The sequence below is a fragment of the Pan paniscus genome, chromosome 5 (genome assembly GCF_029289425.2).
Source record: "Pan paniscus chromosome 5, NHGRI_mPanPan1-v2.0_pri, whole genome shotgun sequence".
Taxonomy (NCBI): domain Eukaryota; kingdom Metazoa; phylum Chordata; class Mammalia; order Primates; family Hominidae; genus Pan; species Pan paniscus.
In genome coordinates, this window is record NC_073254.2 from 70926975 (window position 1) to 70945769 (window position 18795).

General features: G+C 35.9%; 1 protein-coding gene across 14 annotated transcripts in view; it reads right to left on the reverse strand.

Annotated features, from left to right (window-relative positions):
* Window positions 1-4551: 4551 nt before the first annotated feature.
* DST (dystonin) overlaps window positions 4552-18795 on the reverse strand; it is a 494203-nt gene continuing 479959 nt past the window's right edge. For 6 of the 14 annotated variants that reach the window (XM_063604922.1, XM_024929291.4, XM_034962264.3 and 3 more), the window contains 11 exons: window positions 18610-18773; window positions 17654-17816; window positions 16687-16841; window positions 16442-16516; window positions 15539-15556; window positions 12637-12754; window positions 11240-11311; window positions 10120-10319; window positions 9600-9710; window positions 6686-6809; window positions 4552-5822 (listed from right to left, as the gene is read on the reverse strand). In XM_063604922.1, coding sequence (XP_063460992.1) covers window positions 5560-5822; window positions 6686-6809; window positions 9600-9710; window positions 10120-10319; window positions 11240-11311; window positions 12637-12754; window positions 15539-15556; window positions 16442-16516; window positions 16687-16841; window positions 17654-17816; window positions 18610-18773 — 1463 coding nt within the window. In that variant the 3' untranslated portion in view covers window positions 4552-5559. The remainder of the gene's footprint in view (window positions 5823-6685; window positions 6810-9599; window positions 9711-10119; window positions 10320-11239; window positions 11312-12636; window positions 12755-15538; window positions 15557-16441; window positions 16517-16686; window positions 16842-17653; window positions 17817-18609; window positions 18774-18795) is intronic. The other 8 variants (XM_024929292.4, XM_008954352.4, XM_034962265.3 and 5 more) reach the window with 2 other exon arrangements.

The following is an 18795-nucleotide window of genomic DNA, read 5'->3' on the forward strand; positions in this document are numbered from 1 at the left end:
GACAAATCAAAACCTCTCTAGCTTCATTAAAATTATTTATACAATTCAAGTGATATTTATTTACTATTTCAATGGCTGGTTGAAAACCTTGTATGAGATATTAGAGCTTTGTAAACCAAAATTGACACATAAATGTAGGGCTTCAAAAAATCACTATGAGCATAATGAAGTAGCTAAGACACAAAAGGTTGCCCTAGAGAAACAATTCAAAATTAATCCATGATCAGATATGGCACTGTAAAGTCTAAGAAAACATTGCTCCAAACCTATTATATTCCTCTGAATTCACTGGTCCATTCTCAAGCAAGTATGCTGTGACGAGACTACTGACCAGGACATATGTCCATTGGCTGGTTATTTTTGAAACAAATTTTCCTACACTGGATAATTAAAAACACAGCTAGGTACATTTGTCTTCCTGGTTGGCCCTCCTTTCAGAAATGGTCTTTATGTTAATTCATTTTTAACTCATGCCCAGAGACATTTCTGAAAGTATATACCAAAACACTATATTTCTGCCTCCTTGAAAAGCCAGAGCTACACACACACATACTGCTAAGCCTACTTGGGGCTTTGAAGCACAACCAACTGCAGCTGAAAGGCAGGCTCTTGTACTCTCTCCCTCACTCTAGGGACTATTATTGCTTTCTCCATGCAGATTCTGCTATAAGCACAATAAAAATCAATGAAGACTTGGAACAGCTAAGACTAATATTTAAAAAAACGCTGAGGCTCCCGAAGTTCACATTCTTGTAAATTTTAGATAATGCCCCAAATATAAGTCACTCTTGATCATATACACACTCCTGTGTGTGCAAGCATAGTGTTCTAGCTTTCTACCACTCTGACCCAAATACTCACCCACGGTGTGCCTTCCTCCCAAATCCTTTCCTCTGGGTACCCTAAAACCTGCTTCTGAGGTAAAAGCCCATCCTAGAGCCCCCGCTTCCTTCCATTGCTCTGTTGAGCCTGACTGAATAAACCAACTGTAGATCAATGAACTTTCTGTCACCTCTCTTCCTAAACCAGGCTATACACTGGAGACCAGGATAACTATCAGTCCAGGGCCTTGGCTACTTCTAACCTTCTCTGGTCAAGTCAAAAATCTGTCTTCCAATTTACTGAGATAAATAAAGAGTGCAGGGTAACTCCCTCAATGTCTCTTCTCCCATTTCAATCTCCCTTTCCTCCAGTCCTTCATATCAAAAGGCACGTCCTTCCCCGTAAGACCAGTTCCTCCAAGCTGATGTCTAGAGGAGAAGACATTGAAAATGAGGAAATCAACAGATGGTCGTTGTAGTAATACAAGTGAGAGGTAACAAGGGCTGGAACTAGAACTGAGGCTTCAAGAATGTTAGTATGTCCCCTCAGCCTCCCTCAACTGGAATTTTCAGAGAACCGGCAATCAGTGATATAACCACTAGCACAGGTGTGCATGCCCTTGCAAAACTAGTATCAGAGGAGAAAGGAAGAAACTTTACAGCATACTTCCATTCTCTGGAAAAAGATGGTTGAGAAGAGGCAGAAAGAAGAAAATAGTATAGAACAATGATCCCTAAAATTAGATTATGTAAAGTAACTTCATAGAATGTTGGAAGAAAATGTCTATTTATACTTACATTTCATCTTAAAAGAGGAGGAAATTACCTTTACTAACATTTACTACAGACTGACACTGCTACCATCTCTCCAGTGACATCCACATCATTTGCATCTTCTCAGGATCTGTAGCTTAGGTGACCCAAGGGCAGAGTGGAAGTCCCAACAGTTCCCACACTCTTTGGTTTGCTTTTAGCATGCAGCAAACCGAAGCTTATTTATGTCAACTTGGGTGAATGTACAGATTTTTATTAATTCTTCTGAATTAAATAATCTTTACAAAAAAAAAAAGGCTTAAACAGATCCCTGCAATAGAACCATGGATTTAAGATGTTTATAATGCAAGAAACAAACAAGCAATAAGAAAAATGGCAGAGACAACGCTTCTCCTAGAACAAAGGAGTTAAATATCAGGCGTTAAACCAGAGAGAATCTCATCTGATTTGGCAAAACTCAGCCACACCAGGAGTTAAACCAGAAAGAGTCTCATCTGATTTGGCAAAAACTTGGCCAAAATAATTATGAACTAAGGAAAAATATTTGAACTAAGGATGTACACCAATGTTGTTAGGACAAATTTTAAGATTAGAGTGAGCCCTGAGAAATTAGCTAATGATAAAATATGTGCAAATAATATCTTGGAATAAATTAATATATATATATTGGGGGTGTTTGCACAAAAAAACTTTTACTGATAAGAAGATGCCAACCAAGAAGTCTAGAGGCCATTGGCATAGAAGTTGGAGTCTAAGGCTGTGGGAACTACATTTCCTAGTCTTTGCGCTGGGGCAAAAATAACTGTACTTTAAGATTAGTAACATTCTAAAAGAATGCTTTATTTTTATTTGGGGTAAATTGTTGAAAACTTCTTAACCTCTATCTTATTTTCTTCTCTGTTGAAGTCTTTTAATTTGCAATAATGAAGTATGATAAAAATGTGGGTAAACTAATATTATTCCCTTAACACACTTTGCTTTACATATATTCTTAACTTAGCACGAGAAGTAGCAGCAAGAAAAAAAAGAAACCTATTTTTGTTATACTTCACCCTAGCTAGACACTCAACATCTACATAGACGTTAAGAGTTACATAAAATCAACCAAAGTTGCAGAGTTTGGTAGGTTAAGTCAGATATTTCAAATAGTCATACAAACTATTTCCTGCCCAAACACCTTGTCGTTGACTCTACTGACTTCCAAGCAGATTTTGGTAACTGACAAGTCCATCCTCAACATGCCTGAAAGGACCTTAGTTACTAAAGTATTATACTAAAAGACAAAGCTCAAGTGTCTTTGCCTTCTTTGTGGGACCCCAGTGGCAGTGGCATCAGACATACACAGACAAGCAGGCATGGCAAATGTACTGTTTGGTGGTATCAGATCACCATTTAACAATAAAAACACACATTTCAAAGCACCTTGTCAAAAAGGAATAGATAACTGTATCTCATTACAATTTCCCTTACTACAAATACAGAAAGCAACTTTTAAAATGATCCAAAAAAGGAAACAAGATCCTTTCTTCTCCTCCCCCTCCTTTTCATTTTACAGGTCAATCCTGGACAGCCATGGGGGCACTTCCCAAACTCTCCCACCTATATCCGAGACTTGGCCAGGCCCATCTACTTCTGCACGGATGTCAAAGAGGACAGTCCACTATTTCCAAAGAAGGTAGCAGTACATGAGAATTAGGAGCTTTGATTTTTAAAACAGAAAAAGTCCACGATTCAACTTCCCTAATGCTTAAGATTCAATTTTTCCAAATAAGATTTTTAGAGTCGAGATTCACTCTAGTGTTTTTTTTTTTAAAGAAAAAAAAAAAACGAAAAAAAGAGAAAGAGAAAAAGAAAAGAGAAGGAATGTGTGTAGGGTGGGGAAGAGGTTTCTGTTACATTAACTGAAACTTACAGGACACTAGAGAAGTCAGCCTGAGGCTCTAGGACTATTAGCACAAGAGGAAAGAAATGAGCAGGCATCATGTCAAAGTTTGAAAAGCTCACCTGGGGCAAATACTGACAACTGGGAGCAGTTCCTTAAGACTTCTCTTATTTTAAACCACTTATCTTTTTCAAAAAGCTTATTTTACTACTTAAAAAGAAAAATCCCTAGCTCTTTCAGAGGGGTAGCATAGAAACAGACTGAGATAAAAATCATTGCCTTAAATTTGTCTTTGAAGTGGAAATGTGATCATATGCAAAGCACTAAAGGAATAAAAACAATTTCAATTGCCTTCTAAGATGACATGTTAATAATCAAATGCATGAACTAAATAGCATGTGATCTCATAGGTTAGAATTCCCCTTCTCATCAAGGGCTCCCACCTGAGACCCATGCCTGAACAAAGAAGGGATTACTATTGCTTAAAAATGGCACCTAATTTATGCCAATAGAAACTCCAGGCTCTTCAGTGTTGGCCTCCACTAAAAAGGCCAAGAAGGAAAAATATAATACTGTTCCCTTGAATCTGAACACCATCAACAACACTTGCTAAAGCAAATTCACAAAGTTATGCAGAATGTTGGGACCCTTATACCTAAAGTAACAATCTGCCATCCTTCTGAGGATATCTGATACTATTTTCATATTTAGGAAAATTTTACAATTTGACTTTTAAATGTACAGAGGCCAGAAGAATACTACTATATTACCTTAATTAAATCTGTAATCCTGCCACACATCCCTTGCTTTTTAGTGATTTTATTAACTGATTCCCTCTTGAAGAGGGGAGGGCAGGAACCTTATAGTCTCATGTCACTTACAATGGCTGGTGCATGGCTAATACTTATTAGAAATATTTGTTGAATGAGTGGTTAACATTATTATAACTCCCTGTTTTTGATGTCCCCCAAATTTACCCTATTTGTTTCTTAGTAAACATATATCATACATATAACCTTTATTTAAAACAAATAATAGAAAAAGTTCACTTTAAATAATCAGGTATTCCATATATTCAAGTGAATATGTTTTATTAAATGCATACTAATATCTTTCTATAGTATGTGAGTATACATAATAAATTAAAATGTATATATTTATTAAATATAGATAGATATAATACCAGAACATGATTATTTCAGATGAGAAATCAAAATAAACCCATTTTTAAGTATCTTTTGGTCACTCCAAATTGATATTGCTCATAAAAAAATACACTAGTTTTCCCTGGGGAAAAAAATTAATTCCATAGCAATGCAGTTAAGGGACGTGTTTTATTTCATAGCTTTCTGCAAGCAAAATTGCTCTGATACAAAATGAGTTCAATGATACAGGTGCTACTGTCCACTCAAGCAAAAGAAAACCTCACATGTATATGAATGCACTTTATACTTATATTCTTACAGTATAATAGGTCTAATATCCAGGATGCCTCTGGCCTCATTGAAAGCAATGGCACAGAAATGCTGCAAGGTACTTGAATATCATAGTACTGGCAAGTGCTTGAAGTAACTTCCTGTGAGTTCTCTGTCAGATACTGCAAAGACTGCGTGTGGGTGTGTTTGTCTTTTTGTCTTCCATCTTTTGGTTTACATTTAAATCATCTCAAAAAATATCCCCTGCATGTATCATTCAGCTTCTCAGAGTTTCCATAAAAACAGGAAAATGTCATGAGGTATCCCTAATGTCAGGGATTGATGTAGTGCTGTGGCTGTCAGAGAGGATGTAGACTTACCTGTAGGTACAGTAACTGAGTTTAGTGTGTGCCCTGCACGTTACAGTGCAGAAATGTTAGTTCATGTTAAACTTTTCCTCCTCACATATGATGTGACTTTAACCCCAGAATATCTGACAAAAAAAATTATACAGATAAAATAAAAAGACAAATACACAAATAAGGCCATCTGCAGAATTTTAAACTCGCCTCTTGCAATATTTCACAAGAATTTCTACACCATATTTTACATCGTTCAAACTTAAATAATAAATGCTCAAGGAAGGGCCTTGGTAGAACCAATTGCACTATCTCTTTGAGGACTTGTCCAATTTGCTGGCAGGTGATTTCCTCTGAGGCGTGGGGATTTTTGAAGGCTTCGCTGTGGATGGCCGAGAACCTGCTCGGGGTGTAGGTCTGTGTGTCTGGGGGACAGTTTCCACATCTGAGCACACGGACTGGATTTCTGAAATGTCAAAGTCTGATGCATCACTGCCTCGGCGGCTGCTGGCCCTGCTACCAGCTTTGCTTCCAGCTCGACTTCCTGGTCGGCTGGGAGTCTTCTTGGAATCTGAGGAAAGAAGGTAGAGACAGCTCACCCTTATTATTGGGTCCATCTGCAACTAATTTTTGAAACCCGATGCCACCTTTAATCTTAACTTTTTTTCCTGGTGTGTAGTCGGCACTCAGAAAACAGTTGTGGATTCACAGCCTTTCTCTATTACACAAGGGTATGCAGGCTTACTCTAAGTAGACATAATATAGAAAAGGCTAGATTTCCAACTACAAGGTAAGTTTCGGCTTCCCCTACTTAAAACAGGATTCCATTTATTGCAAACAGACATAAGGAATATACCTATCCTTTAAGATTGTGCTTTCTAAAGTTTAAATTATGCCTCCAGGGATGCGTGTGATGCAAACATAGAACAAACAAGACAGGTTTAAGTCTTGCCCAAGAATAGGTAACTCCAAGAATGTAGGAATTCAACAGATGAGATTGGAAACTTTAAAGAGGCTTCTTGCTTGCTGAGCTCAGAACCCAGAGATTAGTAGGTTCATTATTTTGTGAAGCAATGTGAGCTACACTGGTGTGAGGCTCAGTGTGGCTGGGTTCTTCCAACCACCCCAAAACAGGGCCCTGTGCAATCTCTGAGCTGGCAGAAGAGCCAAAATCTTTCAGCTTGAAGGGGTAGAATACCACTGTATATTTTCTTCTGTTGTACAGTAATTCTTTCATCTTTCTTGGACACTTTTAGACACTTGCACCCATGACTCACTTTATCCCCAACTTTTGGAGGACTGGGGCTACATATCATTTTAAGACTACCTCAGGGTCAATTTGTAATTTCTTCCCCAACGAGGAGGAAAAGGGACTTTAATCCTCAGATGACCATGCTGCAAAAGCCATTGAAAAAAGAAAGGCACCACACTCACCAGCAAACTGTGTTCGGACTCTGGCAGCTGCAGTTGTTATCAAGCCACTGTCCTCCCCAGAGTGGAAGCCTTTCCCTGATAAATATCCTGGAAGTCGAAGCTTGCTTCCTTGTATTGGCGTTCCCTGTATTTAACCAGCAACAAGACATTTCAAAATATTGCTCCTGTACCATGATATTCCACTGACACCACTTCTTTACATATGGGTGGAAACTCTCTACTATTCCTCTTTAGGAGGTGGAGGGGGAGAAACTCTTCAATTAAATAAGGCATGGGGTTCTCACTTGATTTTCTCTTCTAATTTCTCATTCTCTCTCAGAATTCAAAGAAACTTTCTAAACAATATGAATTCATGGTTGAAGAGAAAACAAAATGGAGACCCCCAAAACTGAGCATAAAAGTGATGGCAAGGAGAAATAAATGGTGAGTATGTTAGTATCTTTCAGACTGTCAGGGAATATTCCAGAGTTAATGGTGTATTGCTAAAAAGATAGTGACTGCATGAGTAGAGGGGGCATGGAGCAGAGAAAAACTGTGCCTGGATATTCTGCTGCCTCCATTGCTTTTATGGAGCCAGGAAGAGATAGAGACAGAATGATAAGTAAATAAATAATGGATACAGACATCATTTAAATAAACTTAACTGCAAAAAGAAAAAAAGTGATTTTTAAATAACTTGCTACCACATCACTTCATGTCCTGGCTCTATCACTTCTACAGCCTTTACAGACAAAATACATAGGCAACATTTGGAGAAGTTTTTTTTTACAATCTTTATATGAGTTTGTAGAGAATGTCTACAACAATCATAAGTATGAGATTTTATTATACAATCATTGCACCTTTTCCAGATCACAACATTTAAAAAATTCTCCCAAAGTTAAAAAAAAATAAACAAGTATCTTGAGGAACATAGGGAATGTAATATAATATTCCTCAATGAAAACACAGCCAGAGAACTATTTGGAGGAAATGCATTGAAACAAATTACATGTATATTTTTAAACAACTGATTTTCCCTTTATTAGCTTAAAATGTTATAATCATCTGATACATGAGTTACTCATATTAATATTAATATTCATTTATCTACATATGTGTATACTATAGATATACTTAAGTGTAGTATCTATATGTGATTTGTATACATAGAATGTTCAAGTTTTCAAAATACTTTTACACACATAACCACAATTAATCCTCACACTCACCTAATCATAACCTTGAAAATGTGAAAAATCAGAGCCTGAGGAGGCACATGATTTGCCCAAGATCTGACAATGCTGATCTAGCTAAATTCCTAACTTAAACAGAATCTCAACAACACGAGGGAGTGAGAACCCACAAATTATGAAACATACCACTCAAGGTGGCAGAATTCATAACCGTGAAAGACCAAAATCATTCTTCTCAGAATGCCTTGATTGTTTTGATTTTATTTCACAGTCCCTCCCATAGAAACATGTTGTTTTTTGGTTTTTTGTTTCATCAGGTTATTTGAAATGAAACACAGTTTTGCACTAGTCAAAATAACTACTTAGACTTTGAGAGAGTTTCCACTTAAAAAAATTTTTGAACATAGCATCATAGCCTTCAATATTTAAAGCAAATGTTAATATGTCCCTTGAGGTTGTTTGAGTCTTTCTCTGTTTTTGCTATAATAGATCCATAATAATTGACACACATCTCTAGAGGTAATATATAATACTAACATCACCCAGTTGGTGGGAAGGGGTGGAAATGAGGGGCTTGGGAAAATGAGGAGGAAGAAATGAGGAAACGCTAAAGAATGGCTTGTTTTTGTTCCAATTCTCCCACTTCTCAGCAATGAGATTTCCATGGAGTCATGAAGGTAACACATTTTTTTCTCTGCCTGTCACTTATTATTAACGTGAGGATTAAGTAACAGACAAGAAAGTGTTTTGAAAAGCATAAGAGGGCTTTTAAAAGTTATTATATTACTTTTATTTGAGGATCCTGGCCTTTAAGTTACGTCCTTTATCATTAAGGTGAAATACCTTCTTCAATTTCAAGAAAAGGTATTTAGGGATTTTTCCCCACTAATTATTGGGATTCTAATAAAATATCTGATTATTTTGTACCTATGTCTGTTGTTTCACAGTGAAATTTCTTAAAAAGATATACAGCTGATTTTCAATTGAATGTAAATGACCTGATACATGAGTTCATCTTGGCAAATTTTATATCACCTAAATATCTTCTCCCCATATATCATGCCGTATTAAAAAGTTAGAGCATGCTTAAATTAGTTATTAAAATCTTAAAAAAAACCCATACATTTATTACCTGTTGAAAATGACAAATAACTTTCCGCATACCTAAGCCTACCCCTCTGACCCCCCTGCACTGATACTGAGAGCTTACGTCACACCTGCCCAAAGTTTTGCGGCAGGTATAAATGTAACAGACATTCAGAAGGACCATGCCCACAGTGAACATTCAGTAAACATTCTTTTCAGTGATGCTCTTGCAAATCATACTGCCTTTTACTCCCATTTGAAGGGAATGTGTTGCACTTCTTGCCCATATTATATCTAGTATATTTAGTAGCTTTAAAAGAAATTCTACTTAAGTCTGGCTATAACCTACTCTATGTTACTCTCCCAAGAGATAACAGTGGAACTAAGTACGAATGAGAACAAAAAGGAGGTAGTCTGCAGGAGTGACTGGGTCAAATTGACACTGTTTAAAGAGCTGCAGACTATCTTTTCTGTTAACCCCTTATTCTCACATCTTCCAAGAACTGCTGGGTTGATACTTATTTTATAGAAGTGTATAAAAACACACAGGGTTAGCAAAGTACATATATTTAGGGAGTGGTGCAACAATGTTAGTGGGTGATAGCTTCAGTTAAAGGAGAATGTTAAGACTGGACTCTGGGGCCTTACAATACCTCTGCAGATGGCACGGGAAAGTCTGAGCACTCTGCTGCTTTACAAGGAGTTGACATTTTGCTGTTTGTCAACCATGGTTTACCATAATTGCGTGTTAAAGGATGGAGAATCTGTATGGAACAATGGCAAATCAAATGAAAAGGATAGCAGATAAAAAAAAACAAAGCCACAGAAAGAGATATTCATAGCAAAGAGTCACATTTCACAGTAAGAATAATAATTTAAAATAAGTGGAAAGATCCAATGGCAAATCATACACACCAAAAAAATGAATGAAGCTGTAAAAAGAAAAATCAATCTGGAAGATCACAAAGGCTTCCTAAATAGATCATCTCTATGTGGGCCACTAGGCAAAAGCATATATTCAAAAAAAAATTCCTGTATTTCCCACAGTATGAGAAGGTGCACAAATGGAGATAGCTGGTCCTACAAATTCTAGGGCCCTAAATAGAACATTCAAAAGTCTACTTGGGACATTGATTGCAAAGGTGGAGGAAAAGTCTTCATCCTGAGTCTTACCTTGGGTGTGGTGGTGGCAGGGACCTGTGGGGAGGCCGCCTGCGCAGCCTGACTGGACACAGAAGTGGATCTGTTGGGGGAAGCGCCTCGTGATGATGGCCGGGATCTTCGGCCTCGGGGTCGGAAAGCAGCCATACCCTGGCTGGCACCATCTGCTAAAATGAACTTCTCACGCAGTTCCATGTTTGTCCTTCCTTTGGCTGGGTTACACACACACAACAATGCACACAAAGAAAAGACGGAAAAGAAGAGGCGCTCAATCGTTAATGGGAAGAACAGCCACCTGGCACCAGAGATCACGTTGAGAATTTCAAGAACATCTTTTTGCCATGCCAACTCCAACTCAGCATAACAAAAAGTTAAATGCATTCCTTTACAATGCATTCCTTTTGGATACAGGTGAGTTTGGGGAGGAAAAAATAAAGTGTGCTTATTCTAACACTAGACACCAGCAAGAATAACCACTATTAAAGAAAGTGTCAGCATGAAAATGGAAAGCTCATGCTAAAATATCATTAATCCACCAGCTACAGATGCCCACATGGTTTCATTACCCTCTCATCACACTGAGAAGACAGACCAGTAAGGCAGGGACTGTGTCTTTTGCATGTACTATTGAGGTAAAGAGAATGCCAGTATTTCAACATTGGGATAAATTAAAGAATATAATTACACAGAATGATTGATGGCTTGTTAGTCATGATGACAACATATAAACTTCTGGATTTTTCACTTAAATGAGGCAGCTAGTATTTTTATTTTATGCCTTGAAAAACTGTTTTACCAACATGCAATAACAAACACCAGACCCAAGGATCTGTGAGGTAGTCAGTGATGCAGCACTCATACAAACACATACGCACACGGAGAACACTCCACAAGAACCCGGTGAGCAACGTGTTAGCATGTGTTTGATCACTTATAACACCTGCATGTGTAACACAACCAAAGTCATCAAATTTTCAGAATTTAAATTTGGAAGCACCAGCTCAGCTGGATATGAGTTAAGCCATACGCGATGGATGAAGCATGTTATTTTAAAACAAATGACTGAAGCAAGAATGGAAAAGTAGGAAAGAGAAAAGGAAAGAGGGGAGAGGCAAAGAGAGAGGTTGCCAACCTATAGTAGGCTGAGTAGTAGTAATTGAAGAGTTTGATTCCGAACGTAACATTTTACTCCCATGATGATGAACTAGAAAAAATGACACAGGATACCAATCACATTAAAGAATACTGTTAGCAGAAGAAGAAAACAAAGTACAGTAGTTGAATATGCAAAGGGTGCTCACATCCGGCCTTTAGCACACATTTTAGAAGAAAAGTCGCATCAGGAAAAGAAGCACTCAAGGGATTGGCTCAATAAGAAAAATGTATTTGGAAGACTGTGCCACAGCCATGCTAACCTTCCTAAGCAACCCAACAGAACACTATGTATTCTGATTTCTTCATAAATGGAGTTGCATTTCACCTTAGGCTACATTATTTTCAAAATATAAAACAAACAGGAGCTTTTGTTCTTGTTTTACTTCTCTCACAGGTGTGTCTTTGGCCAGGAGAGAGCAGGGCTACTGCATATGATTGTATAACAATCCATGGTGGCCTTGGCAGAGAAGCCTGTTGACTGATATGTCTATGTGTACCAGATGGTGACACCATCACCAAAACCAAGAGGCCCTACAGGAGGAAACCTGGGATCCCACTTGGTAGCTGAAGGAGACAGCACTGACGTGAACATTTGTTGTTTGCTAAAAAGGATTACAGTGAGCTCACAGGTAAAAGAAAATTATAACAATTTTATTGTTTTTTTCTTGGGGGGGAAGAAAAATGGGCCTACTGAGTAATTGGTACCTAATTAGAAATTGCAATCAAATGACCACGTGTAATGTAAATTGGTTAAGAACTTAAAAACTGACAGAAGGATCTCAAAACAGAAAAATTAAAAGCTAACTTAGGACTTGGGCTGGAAGATATGTAGACAGCTATAGTATTATATGTTTATATTTTTAATGTTCTAATCTGCAACTTCAAAGGGTCAAGTTAGCATTGGATTATTATTTAAAAATTTTTTAATTATGGCTTTCCTCACCTGCTCTTCATTTCATAAAAACTTTGACCTTTAAACTTTTACTATCCAGTATTTTCAGTCTTCATCACCTCAATTTTCTTTTCTCTTACTTTGCTATATCATAACAGACAAAATCCTTTCCTTGGTTGGTATAATTGTTTGGAAAATCGTAGATGTAAAAGTCTCCTAAAGAAAATGGATTCTAGTATTTCCCGCCCACCATATTTATCCAGAAAAAGTAAAAAAAAAAAAAAAAAAAGAAAGAAAAAAAATGAGAAGAACATGGTTTACATGACTGCCACAGGTTCTTTGGGAACTTTAGGCTGACAGACCAATGTGAAACATTCACTATTGGAATAAATGACCAAAATTATGCCCAGTATGTTTTGGTGCTGGATATAATATAAAATTGAAATACTTTCATGATGTTATCATGATAAGCATCTCCTTACCCCTGCAAGGATCATTTTTCACTAAGAACTCATCAAGTGCCATCCATCCACCTCCAACACGAACCATCACAGTACTCCGCAGGATCCGGACCAGTCGCAGTTGCTGGGAGTCTCCAAACTGTTCAGTGAAGAAAGAAAGAACCTCTAGTTGTCAATAATAATTCTAAACTACAGGATGATGTGCAATTTGCAGTAGCTAAAGCAACCGACTTTAATTTCTTGCTTAGTTCATAGCGATTAGTAAAATCTCAGAAAAGGGAGTTTGTAATGATTTGTGTTAGACGGCTGCATGCTGATTTAGCCCAAAGGAAACAGTTTGAAAAAAAAAAAGATTACAAAGGTTATCAAGTATACTACCAAAGCTTTGGTCTAAAAATTATTTTTCTTTCTTATGACAGAAACAATATTAGTAAGGCAGTAATTTAAAAATGTTTCTAGGAATTAAACATAGCCATGAAAGTAAGCACTGGCCCACTTGCCCAGGGCTTATCCAAAATAAAATGATTCTAAGAAAAATTTAATAAGCTTTTATTCTTCTTCATTAAACTCTCTCTTACAGTAAAACCGTTTTCCACTGAACTCTGTGAGAAATCTTTATAAACTCATTTTCTTTTCTGTAAGGGCAGTTTTCACTTAAAAAGAATAAAGTAAATGAGTATGACTCATATAAATTTCACAGTCAACTAAAATTTCTGCATCCCTAATGATCTGGTAAACCAATTTGTTAAAGGCTGGATTAATATGCCATTTTAGATTACTGTAATATTAGAATAGCCAATGACACATTATTAATGATACAGCTGCCAAATCTAAAAGGTTTCTCTCATAGTTGTCTGTACCATAACTGTTGATACTAACAGGCAATCATCTTTTTCTTGCCCTTTCAATAGATCTCCAATAATGTAGATATGCTACAAATTCTGCAAGTCCTGAATAAATTTCTAGATTCCAGGTTTCTGATCACAGGTTTATGTTCTGAAAGCCTGTGAGAAATGATTTTACTTTAAATCATTTCTAATAGGTTCATGTCCAACTCATAAAAACTACCAGACTGAATTTCACGGTTGTCATCCCAGCAGACAAGAAAGCAAAATGAACAGTCAATTAAACATAAATGGCTACTTTGTAAAGCAGGTAACATACAATTGTGACTTTATTTGGGCTCATGATGGATAAACAGAAAACTCTAAGTAGAAAAAAATCTGCTACTTTTCAGTGTTTTAATACTGAGTTTCAAGAAGAAAACCCAAAAACAATACCAACCAAATCCCTCAGGATCCTAAAACTCAGAAGGACCTAGAAAGCATGTAAAATGCACCAGCAGGAACCCATGTGTTTTTCCATCAAACTTTTAAAAACCACTATTTCTAAATCTTTTTTCCTTAAACATTGAGACTTAAACTTTCCTATAATTCTTCCTGAAATGTTAATTAAAATTTAAAAATAAAAGTGTAAATTTATTTTGTTAGAAAAAAATTGGTGCCGCTAATAAGCAAAGGGAAAGGAGGGGATTTAAAGAAAATTACCCTTAAGGAACCAGATAATGGGACTAGATGATTTTGGTTCAAGATTATACTCAAAACAAAAGTTATAAGGAAATAACTAAAAGTTCCTTATAGAGATGATATTTCAAGTGTAATGAATATAAATAATTTTCTGTTTTAATTAGGCATTCTCCAGACAACTAACATCGTCTTCAGAATTTCTCTAAATTTTCCCAGTAACCAAATCACAAGACAAGAGAAAATAGACTAATGTTGCTGACTGTGCTTTCAGTGAGTAAAACCTTTTGAGGTATTTCTCTCATTCTCTCTGCAAATAAAAGATGCTCTCCCATTTGCTGACTCCGAAAATAGCAAGAATGGAAAAGTAACATTTCAGTATTATAGTATAACTAATGGAAGTTTTAAAAATCTATTCAAAGTAACTATTTCTATTTTAAATAAATTATTTGCTTGCAATAAATAAAGGTAATAGATAATTTGAAGCTTGAGATGTAATATGGCTTTAAAATGGAGTGGCAGAGTCATATCTAATGTAATATGGTCAGATACTATAGATAGCATGGTTCTTTCCAAAGTAAAAAAAATAAAATAAAATAAAAGCTTCATGAACATGTTTAAATCAAAACAGAGTATCTCTTTAGTTTCAAAATTCTGATCATGATGTAGTGCCACTACACAGGTTATACTGACTTAAATGTCAACATAAACATTTTATATTGACTTAAGTGCCAATAATATAAACATTCGATCAAGATGGCATAAAATGTGACTTTAAGATTCTGCATATATTATAGCGATAACTTTCCTCAAAAGGAATATTACTTAAAGCCTACTGAGTTAACATTTCTACTCAGAGATGCCAAGCCCCAAAATTGGTGATTTTGAACAAATGGCAAATAGCTTCTTTGGAGAGAACTTGTTACTTGTGGCTGAGTGCCAAGGAGACCTCTTGGCTCTCTGTCTTCCTGTGTCACTGCCTGAGGCTGATCCTTCTCAGCTACTGTAGACCATATGTCCTAAACAGTTAAACATCAATGAGCCTAACACAGAGATGTGTGGAGAATCAAATTTGTGTTCCAATGAGTACTAGCATAAAATATATGCTCATATTATAAAAAATGGGAATTAAAAATTGCATTCGTAACACTGTAGCAAGCCAAGCTACAATTCATTATCTGGTTTGCTTAAAAGTAATCTCCTCATCTGAGAGACACAAGGCAAAAAGGAATCCTGGATCAAGGACCCTTATAGCGCTTACAGAAACACCACGCCAACCAACAATGTAGTAGCTAGGGAGACAGCATGGGAAAGATTGGCCATGGCAAGCTTTAATGACTATGAATTAAAGTTAAAAAAAAATCATCAGGAACTTGAGAATACATTCCACTGGTTTATACCTGATTTCCCAGGAAGAACTGATAAAAACGAAAAATGGAAGAAAGACACAATTAGTTCAACAGGAAACTTTCTGTATGACTCTAGAACATACACACATACTCACACTCTGTGCTTCTGGATGTAGTATCTAGTTTAGAGATGTGCAGGCACCCAGTTGTCCCAATTTCAAACCAAATAATCAGACTATTTTCTGTACACATATTTTTGAAAATCTTAGGATTTCAAATTTAAGTTTAAATTTTGAATACATTGATGATTATTTTTTAAGTATAAAAAGAAAAATAATATTTCATTTAGAAGTAGCACACTGTATTGGGGAAACTCAGCACATTTCCTATCTAGCTACTACATATAAGAGATGTTCTGAAAAAGAAAAAAAAAACAAATAGAGAAAGAGTAATGAAGTCACACTGTTCTTCTGTTTTGAAGAGAGTGAACCGAGTTAATTGAGATTTTGAATAAAAGCAAAAATTACTGCACAAGTGGAGAAGACATTATCCTCTTTTTTCATATTTATTAAAATGAGTCCATATTTTTAACTTTGTGGTTCTGGATTAGAGTAGCTTTCTTGTTTGAAATCTGAAAACTTACCTCTAATCATAACAAAATATAAAATAATATGAAGCAACCTAAATATATGAGATTTGAGTATTTTCTTGTGAATTTTTTTTTAAAGGTAATGTGCATGATGTAGATGTCAAAGATATTTCCTAATATGCAAAATGCAGGCTACCGTTATACAAATTAAAATGTTAAATGTAAGAGTTTCATATACCACTAAATTTTGATATGAGGTAAAAAAATAAATAAATAAGACTCCTGGAAAACAATGGAGATCAAATTGTATACAGATTTCAATTTATGTCCTTTAAAGGAACTACAACATTACTTTGAAAACTTACCCTGTATTTATTATCACCAATCTGCTCAACTTGAAATCGCTTTGCACATTTACACTTAGCTACCTGCCTTGTCACCTGCCAAAAACAATGATGAAATATTTACTTTAATGTCAATATTACATAGTACAATCCTTAAAACTTTGACACAACAATTAGAGTGAAAATAAAATGGTTGTATGAATTGTGCATGATATCGTGGCAGAACATACTATCAGTGTTGTACGCAATGGGAAGATAATGAGTACCTCATCTTCGATTTTGTCGGCATCTGTGATAGGTTTATATGCATCCTTATTTGGGTGAAGGGCTGCTACAAATTCATAGTAGTCAATATATCCATCGCCATCTCTGTCAAAGATGTCTGCAACTGCGCTCATCTCCAAGCGACTGGTTGGAAACTCTAAAATTTTGAAAACAATGGTAAGTAGTGACTTGTTAGTTCTTTCTCAAGACATTCTCAATTGCAAATTTTAATCTCAGTGTGGTTGGTTAAATCATCAGTGATCAAATATATTAAAATCCTTTTTTAAAAAACTGATTTACATCACAGCAAATGAAGAGCTATATATAATCTTAATTTATCTTTACTATTTAGGTGAATCATATAAAATGCTGTTTTTTTAGGTTGAAAATGCTTAACACTGGCAATTTTATATGGGTCAATTGCTAGTCAAAGAATAAATTATATGAAATTTACCTTAAGAATGACATCTAGTAACATCTGTCAGGGAAATCACATACAAATGATTGGGCCATCAAACAAAAAGGTGATAAGTATCTTAAGTTTTATAGAGTTCTAATTTTCTACTAATGACAAAGTTAGATCAGAATGTGAATTAGAATGAAAAAGGGACTTGAATTTATTGACTTCCTATTACACATATGCCAGGCAACACACACACATACACACACACACACACACACAGAAAACACCTTAAGAATCATATATTATTAACTTTATTATTCTAACAAGTTCTCAGCCTCAGTGGAGTGAGGGAACAACATATCTGTGATCACACAGTTAGTGAGTGTTCCTGACTCCAGAGCCACAAATTTTACCAAAAAAAAACATTTTTTTAAGGGTCGTGACTTCCTAGGCAACTTATAAGACAATGCTTTATTGTAACACAAGTTTACTGGACCCACACTTTTAAAATGTGCTTATTTCCTTTAAAAATTGTATCAGTTATAGTCATCTGTCTTGGAACTTACTTGAGGAAAGAATTCCATCAATAAATTCCTGCCGCGTTATTTTCCCATCCTGGTCTTTATCAATTCTCCTGAAGAAGTCCATCACTCGAGATTTCTTGTGATTCATCCATCGCATGTATTTTTTGCGCCAGATATCAAAATCAAAGTTAGCAAATTCCCTCAGCTGAAAAGGACAAAAAGTATTTTGGTTGAGTTAATGCTGCACTAAAATTGTAGACTATACTATATGAATAACTTTTGAAATGATTCTCTAGGTAGTACACATATCCTTCCCATTTCAAAAAGAGGTATGATTTTGCAAAGGGGACTTAGAAACATTTTGCCTTTAAAATGTATTCCATTGCTGTCACTGATTTTTCTTTACAAATAAAATTCCTAAAAACTTAAGCTGTAAATTTCTGATTAATGCCAAAGTCATAAAGGTGGTCTGGCTCTAAGTACCACCACTAGTCATGCTCACTGGGTTAGCAGGTCCAGCTCAACAGCACTTACCTAACCCTTCGCTCTCTCTCTCCCTCTGCACTATTAGCCACTCTCTTAACTCCCCAGGGCTTCTAAAAATTTCCCAATTGCAGAATCTAAAACTTGAAATCTTAGGTAATCAAATACACACAATCAAAAGATCTGAAATATAAATGATTATATTTTCCAGGCAGCATCACCAGCAAACATTATGTCAAGTTAGATTTTATTCTTAAGGAATCAGCTTCTGATTGTTAAAACATAATAATTTTTTTTACTTTATTGATTCCCTAAATCCAAATCCCATATATCAATGCTTCACAAAATCACACATACTTGTGGTATTTATTTTGGAAATTTAAAAATGTACTCAAATAGCAAGAGTTTGCTTATTATCAGAAAAGTTAAAAAATACCAAGATTTTGGCAATGGCAATGTATTATGAGGAATGAGGGTAAATGACAACGTGGTTTTGAGGGTATGAATTTCCAAACCTCCTCTAGTCTGTCCAAGGCATCATTGAGTTTCCTCCTTCTTTCCAACGCCAGGAGCCAGACTTGCTGCCATTTGCTCACCAGTAAGTTTACCCTAGGATTTTTGGTTTCAATTTGTGTCTGTGACCCAGAGGGATACAAGCTTGATGCTGGAAAGCGTTTTCCTGTGAAGATATAACTTCGGTT